The sequence below is a fragment of the Polistes fuscatus genome, unplaced genomic scaffold (assembly GCF_010416935.1).
Source record: "Polistes fuscatus isolate 324 unplaced genomic scaffold, CU_Pfus_HIC Scaffold22, whole genome shotgun sequence".
NCBI lineage: Eukaryota > Metazoa > Arthropoda > Insecta > Hymenoptera > Vespidae > Polistes > Polistes fuscatus.
The window spans coordinates 1,663,795-1,671,614 of record NW_025113099.1 but is presented as its reverse complement, the minus strand read 5'-3'; the positions used below and the strand labels follow the sequence as shown (position 1 = coordinate 1,671,614).

General features: G+C 29.2%; 1 protein-coding gene across 2 annotated transcripts in view; it reads right to left on the bottom strand.

Moving 5' to 3' along the window:
• Nucleotides 1–2,578: 2,578 nt before the first annotated feature.
• The window catches only part of LOC122518013 (leishmanolysin-like peptidase), a 330,144-nt gene continuing 324,902 nt past the window's right edge, over nt 2,579–7,820 (bottom strand). The window contains exons 8-15 of one of the 2 annotated variants that reach the window (XM_043636656.1): nt 7,183–7,408; nt 6,478–6,671; nt 5,809–5,817; nt 5,534–5,666; nt 5,076–5,235; nt 4,784–4,950; nt 4,522–4,641; nt 2,579–3,839 (exon numbers count right to left, since the gene is read on the bottom strand). In XM_043636656.1, the coding sequence (XP_043492591.1) occupies nt 3,678–3,839; nt 4,522–4,641; nt 4,784–4,950; nt 5,076–5,235; nt 5,534–5,666; nt 5,809–5,817; nt 6,478–6,671; nt 7,183–7,408 (1,171 nt within the window). In that variant the 3' untranslated portion in view covers nt 2,579–3,677. The remainder of the gene's footprint in view (nt 3,840–4,521; nt 4,642–4,783; nt 4,951–5,075; nt 5,236–5,533; nt 5,667–5,808; nt 5,818–6,477; nt 6,672–7,182; nt 7,409–7,820) is intronic. The other variant, XM_043636658.1, reaches the window with a different exon arrangement.

Sequence of the window (7,820 nt, the reverse complement as noted above, 5' to 3'; positions counted from 1 at the left end):
TAAACAAATATAGATATTACTGAATTATACTAGTATTCCATTATTTTAAAAATTAATTTTTTCACTTTTGTATTTAAACTAAAATTTATTTCATTTAAATGTTAATTATTTTTACATGGACAATATTATATATATTATATATTCAGATATGGATTTATAATTGACAAACAAGAACATTCTAAAGATTTAAACGTTTATTATCTTGTATACATCTTTATCGTGTCATAAAAACAGAATAATCAGAGGAATCGGAGAGATTGCGTTTTACAATTCGTTTATACATTTTTCTCATCGGCGTAAGTTTGCAAGAAGAACAAAAAGAATAAAACACGTTAATTACGACAATCCAATAGCATTTAACGAGTACCTTTTTTTTTTTATTGTATTTTGTTTTCAAATGACATCGCTTACGTTCTAAGAAATTCATTTTTACGTTCGGAATCGTAGGTACAGTTAAATTCTCCGCTGTAGTGAAATTTTTCTGATATGAAATTCGTTTGTTTCATTTTAAGGAAAAAATTGTAATATCTTTCAATTACGATACACTCACGTGTAAGCAAAAATATAATTCTTTGGAGTAAAATTCTACCGACAGTAGAAAAATTAACTGTTTCACGTATATACAATCCCTCTATTTTTTATTTTCGTTTTTTTTTTAACTTGCGAAATAGATAAAAAGATATCCAGACGATTTTCGTATCGGAAGATAGAATAATCGAGAAAAATGCAACAACACTCGCAACCATCTTCATTTTTATCTCATCATTTAAATTTCTTTTTCGTGTAATTTTTCTTTTGCAACTAAATCGTCTTAAAAGTAATCTACGGAAACGGTTTTATAGATTATTGGTGGGGTAATTAAATTCTTTATTCTTTTTCTGTACATCTATTATCCTCTTCCTTGTTCTTTCTTTATTTTTTGTTTCTTGTTTAGTTAGGTCGTATTATAATTATTAGACGATTTTTGAAAATTTTTCATCATCAACAGATAAACGTACATACAACATTTCATATTTATAACAACGAAAAGAAACAAGTTCGGTCCCCGTTACTTATCGTTACAGGATTTTTAGTAATAATTTACTTTCTTACAGGGATGGCACATAGTACTCAAAGACGGAGATTATCGATAGGACGTGAACTTCGTATGTTCATATAACACACACACATATATATTTTTTATACATGTATATTTATATAATTAATACGAGCTGTCGCTAATCGAATTTGAAATCCGAAGTAATCGACGATGACAATGATTACCCTGCATACTTGGAATGATGATAATTAATTAGAGTCATTGAAAACATTTACAATAAACTCTTGTCTTGTTTCTTTCTTCTTTCTCATTTATTTATTTATTTATTTATTTATTTAATATTTTTCATTGTTTTGATTATCCACGATTACATTTTTTTAATCGATAAAAACTACCCAGTCGTGTTTGTTTAAACAATTATTTATTAGAATGATTCGTTGCAATAATAAAAAGTATTGAATTGAATTGTTGGTGTAAAAGTGGATTAGAAAATTTAGAAACCTCAATTTAGAACGCGCGAGGATTTTTTCAATCGGACCGATATTAATTATTATTATTATTATTATTATTATTATATTTCTCAAATTCATACTTATAGGTTTTATTTTTGTCTCCTCTTTATTTTTTCTTTTTTTTTTTTATCGAATAAAAATGTTACATCACGATGGCCGAAATTAAGATTATCTCGATAGTACGTTCAAAAGATTAGAAACATATTTTTTGTTACGCCCCCGCATACATACACACGCACACGCACACACGCATACACTTGGAGCGTATAGACGTTCTTACATTCGCAATATTAAACGCTTTGAAGTATTTAATACAGTAAACTACTTATTTAAACATTAATGGTATCTGTACAAAAGTATAGATTAAATGTCATTTTATCTATACAAGATAATTCGACGTTTCTTTCGACTATCCTTAACATCTGTCTTTCGGTTGTGTAGTATAAAATTCATTTACTACTTCCGATTAAATCGGATAATTAATTAAACTATAATTTATACCTTTTCTATTTGAATGTTTTTTTGTTCTTTTTTTTTTGTTTTTGTTTGGAATGTATCGAAAGAAGATGGCTTCGATCCTAAGATTTGCTTTTAAAATGGCAAAACACAAAAGTGTGATGATCTTCTCGAAGCGATTAGAATACACACGATCTTCTAAGATCGATTATTATAACTATTACTATTATTATTATTATTATTATTATTATTATTATTATTATTAATATTATTATTATAGTCTCTACGTGTTTAGAATAAAAACGAAATTGAAACATCTTTGTTTTTAATACATTTATGATAATTAATTACGATCATTGATCGTCGCTATTTTCTTTTCTCTTTCATCTTTCATCTTTCATCTTTCTTTTTTCTTGTTTTTTTATCTTTTTTTTTTTTTTTTTTTTTTTTCTTTTTTTTTTAATACACAAGCTTTCGTCGTCTCTCTTTTTTTATTTTATTATACGCATAAAAATTTATCTTCTGTTATATTATGTATTTTTATATTTGTTTTATTTTATTCCTTTTTTTCTTTTTATCATTTTCGTAAAATTATTTACAGTTTATCGTATTATTAACTCTCGCGTAGAAGTTCATTCGGATGTCGATTTTGTTAATTAAATATTGTCCAACCAACGACCCTGTGTGACTCCATAAAATTTGTCGAACACACGTCACTTTATTTCCTTCCCTTTATCATCATCATCATCATCATCATCATCCTTAACCCTTCTACATGTCTTTTTTAAAAAACACTTCGATATGACTCATTGTTTTTCTCACTTACAAGTTTAAATGTTAAGCGTAAAAATGAATAAAATCATTGTACAACGAAGATTACTATACAGACATAAGTGTATTAATTTAACTTCGTTATTTAAAGATTTAACGGGAATGTTAATTTACGAAGTATAGAATGTTAGTTTTATTTCGTGACGCTCCTATCGTTACGAATAATCGTTCGTTTTTGTTGCTAAATATTTTTTTCAGGATATATCTAATTTTTTAATAATAATGATATTTATTTATATATTTATATATATATTTATATATCTTTTGCATAAAAATAATGCTATAGGATTTAACTGTGATCCTTTTAAAAAATAAAATTAGCAACAATAATATCGATCGAAACGAATTGATCAAAAACTTTTCGCTCTCTTACTGAAATAAAATCGTATATAAGAGGTTTTTTTTTTTTATTAATTTTCCTTTTTTTTAAAGAATTAATGCATCGAAATTATCGGACCGAAAAGTATTGTTTCTTTTTTTATTTTTTTTTTACCCGTAATACTCGAGAGCTAAAAATAGTTAAGAAAAAGTTAAGAAAAGAAGAATGTTTCTGTTTGGTTTTTTCCCTTTTTTTTTTTTCCTTTTTTTTTTCTCTTTCTTATATAATTGGATGAAAATTTGTTCTGCAGTTTAGAAAATGCGACGAGGTTCGTATTGGTATACAATGTGTTTTATGTTACGCTCGCGCGCGCGTGTTTATGTATTTATATGTATATTTATAGAACATAGTGATTTCTAAACGTATAACGCAACTACGATGACGAATAATCGTAAATGTGTTGCCGTTTTATCGAGTCGGATGGTTGTAAAAAAATCTTACTAAATTCGACAACGTCATATCATCTAACGACGAATGATAAATAAACGATTAGGAGAGTCACTGTTAAGTTTAGACCATAACTTCCTGCCGATGAACAATCAAGATTGTCTCTGTGATAATAAGTTGCAGGTGGATGTTCATCGCCAGGCTTACACCAGTCACCTCGAGCTTTCAATTCGGCCTGAAACAGATTAAAAGATTCATCAAAATTAGTCGTTTATCATTTATCAAGTTTTTTAATACTTAGGAAACTATATGAATTTCGTCTTGAAAGATAGGAATAATTTTTTTTTTTAATGCAAATTAGGTTGTATGTTTTATTGTGATCCGTTTTGACATTTTTGTAATATGAGGGTTGGTTTTTGAGTATTTTTTTGGGGCCAGAAGATTGTAGAAAAATGAATTGAAGAAATTGTAGGTGTAGAAAAAAACATGTGCACAGTAGTAATATTAATAATAATAATAATATAATAATATTGGATTACACAACGGAATGTTCGTGCTGATTTATAAGTAGATAAAACCTTAACATATATTTATATTAAATAAATGTATTATTTGAAATAAAAATGAATTACATTTTTGTATGTGTACTTTTATTATATTTATAAAAATAAATATGAGCATATATATAATTATAAATAAGCAGGAACTTTTCGAATAAGAAAATATAATAATGACAACGATATAACAATTAAAGTAATAACAATAATAATAATAGTAATAGATATGATAATAATCTTGGTAATAATGATAATAATAGAAACGAAAAGAATAGGATATGGAGTAAAATACGTAACAATAGCAATTAGAATAATTATATTCCATTGTAATTGAAGGTAAAATAATACGATAAATCTTACTTGACAGATATCTTTACAGCGTGGACATATCAAAGCTCCTTTGTGCAGCCAACCATTTTGGATAATTCTGATTGCTATTTCTTGACCGGCATGATAGCAAGTGTAGGTATAATTTGCCACCTACAATTAAATATATGACATTTAATAGATAATTCTCACGTTAGTTATCCATTATGCAATAACAGATCCTATCAAGTGTCTTAGCCAGTTCGAGGTTATTAATGACTTAAGATAATTGCTCATTAGGATAATATTCACAGACCATAATATGCAGACGACCCGTCTCGCATTTGTATTGATAACAACCGGAACCCCAATGTTGCCACTGACGTGCTTGTCTGCACGTTCTTTCTTCCCACATTTGATTGGTGTGATCGAAACATCTCGAATGGGGCCCATATTTTTCCAAAGCAAAATTTTTTTCCGGATCTAACGTGGAAATAATTGTACATTTTATCGATTTAAATGTTAACATTTTGTATAGAATCTTTTCTTTTTGTTTTTTTAATGCGAAATTTTTATTCGATTTCTTTGCGAAAATTATTCACACTTACGTGGATTGTTGTCCTCGTAAAGACAATGGGAACCCCTGACAACGATGTTTCGAGCTCGCCACGTAAATTCTTGGATATATGGACAATAGTCTGCCAAAGATACCGAGCCACCATAATATTGTTCTTCTCCATATGGTACGTGCGGGATCAAATCGAAATTCTATTGAAAATAAAAAATACTCGTTAAAATATCTTCAATTATATGTCACTTAAATAACATGTAAGAATAGAGATATGTACAATGGATGAAGAAATTATTGGCACGTTCAGTTTTATTAGAATATTTTTAAACAATTCAATGAATTATTAATTCTTTCTTTTTTTATTAGCGACCCATATAAGGGTCGTTCATGCAAAAGCTCCTTTTTATACACAAATACACGTAACGTGTTCATTAATAATTATCAATTATTTATTTGAAAGAATTAATAAAAGAATGATAATGAAATAATATTTACTTGATACTTTTTCGGCAAGGGTTGAGGATGTTTCACCAAATTGCACAAAGCTACTGAACTTCGATCATCCGTACACTCGGTTTGTAATGGATCTTGTTTCACCTTATTGCAGAAAGGATGAATCGATTTCCCACTGGAAATAAGGAATAACATTCTTAGAAAAGTAATAGATGGTGTTAAACCGTAACGAGATCTCTCGGCACGATTTAATACATTTTCTAAAAGCTACGTTACTTCTTTTCTCGTTTTTATCTCGAAGAATTTCTATTACTCACTTTTGCCCTCTGCCGTTATTACGATGTCCCACGAGAGAGAGAGAGAGAGAGAGTGTGAGAGAAAAAAGTAAGATTGAATAAAAGAAAATTGAAAATTAAGCGTCGAATGTTTAATTATTTTAGCTGATAACATTCTAAATTGATTATATAATTTTATTTCAAATATATTAGACGATCCATATAAAATTAGTCTCTCGTTAAAAAGGATAGGACAGATAAAATAGTAAAAAATAGACAAGCAAAGTATGGGAGGGGAAAAGTTGAGAAAGCACAAAAAAATATAAGAAATGTAGGAAAATATATTTATATCTGTAAATCAGTAAATGGAAAGATCAGGGATCTCGGTAGCAGCGATTTTATTAGAGTAACTATAGTCGAGTATTAAAGTGCACGATAATCTAGTTTCTTATACGTTGAAAAGCTACAATGTAAGAAGAAAACGCGATGATGCTTTTAACGAAATAGGCTTTTTTGTTCAAAAGAAACACGAAAAAGGATAAGCGGAGTGGAGGGAATCTGTGTGTGTGTATGTGTGTGTAAAAGAAGAATTCACAATCTTACGAGAGATAAAATTTCAATGGTTAACATCGAAAACGTGACTGTTTGGGCTATTTCCATTGGGGAATAATATCGTTTTGTCAGAGTTTAAACTAAACGAGAAATACTTACGATAAACGTGACGATTTCGAGGATATCCATTCCTTGCAGGATTTCATAGCAAAATCACAACCCAAATGCCGTCCCCAGCCGAGTTCTTGCGCCATCGAGTAATTTGCACTGTACCAACCGGTATCCTCCATCAATGCGAGTGTAATCCTCGAGTAAACTGGATTTTGGGTGTGGGTACCAGTCATAGCTTCGTTCTATCATATATAATAAGGAACAGTTATTAATCATCCCTAAGTTTTATCCAAAATTACAATAATCATATGTAAAAATGATTATTTTCATTTTGTTCGAATATTATCATACACATTTGCATCAAATTTTTCAAATGTGCTACTAATTTCGTAAAATCAGGGATTCTCACACAAGTGATAAACATTTTGTATTTATTCATGATTTTATTTTCAGTTTCACAAATTTAACGTTAACAACGCGTTGCAGTTTGCAAATTATAATCTTAAACGGATGATGCAAATGTGTAAATAATATCAAAATGCTTTTTTAAATTATCGATCAATCTTATTTATATCGCGAAGAAAAATTTGAATATAATATAATATAAAAAATAAATTATATAAAAAATAAATTATATATAATATATAATATAAAAATAAAAAAATACTGACGAATGAGATAAAAATTTGGAAATTGATGATGAAGATGAAAATAATTGAATGGATTATCGGAAATTAGGGAAAATTAGTTAACCTCGAAGACTCGCTTTTCCCAATGCGTCAAGGCCGTCCCATCCTCTCCCTGGTCTTCGAGTTCTGCACCCTCCAAGTCCGGGCAATCGAAGTGTGCTTGAACTTCGGCACGAACTCGTGGTGTTACGATCATTTGCATCGACCTCTCGACGTAACCACCGTGCACTTGCCAATATGGCCTCGTTACGGTCTTGATCGTGCTCTCGCTCCACTGATGCGTTTGCAATCTGCGCATATGCGGTAAATTATTACTTCCTCTTTCTCCTCTTTCTCCTCTTTCTCTTCCTCCTCTTCTTCTTCTTCTGCTTCCTACTTCTGCTTCTTTCTCATCCTAGTCATCGTATTCTCTCTTTTTCCTTTTTCTTTTTTATTTTCCTCATTAATCGCGTTCGTTAATTAAGGTCGTTTCACGAAAGTGAAAGAGAAAGAGAGAGAAAGAGAGAGAAAGATCAGCTTTGTCTGCTTCTCGTTATAGAATTAATTAAAAATTTATTTGTTTCCTTTTCTTTTTTTTTTTTTTTTTTTTTTTTAACCACCTACGATCTATCTTGAAATTTAAATAAAAATAAAACGAGGTGGGTGGAATAATGAAAGATTAGAATATATTTTGAGAATTTTTGAGAGGTACTTTTGTAGATT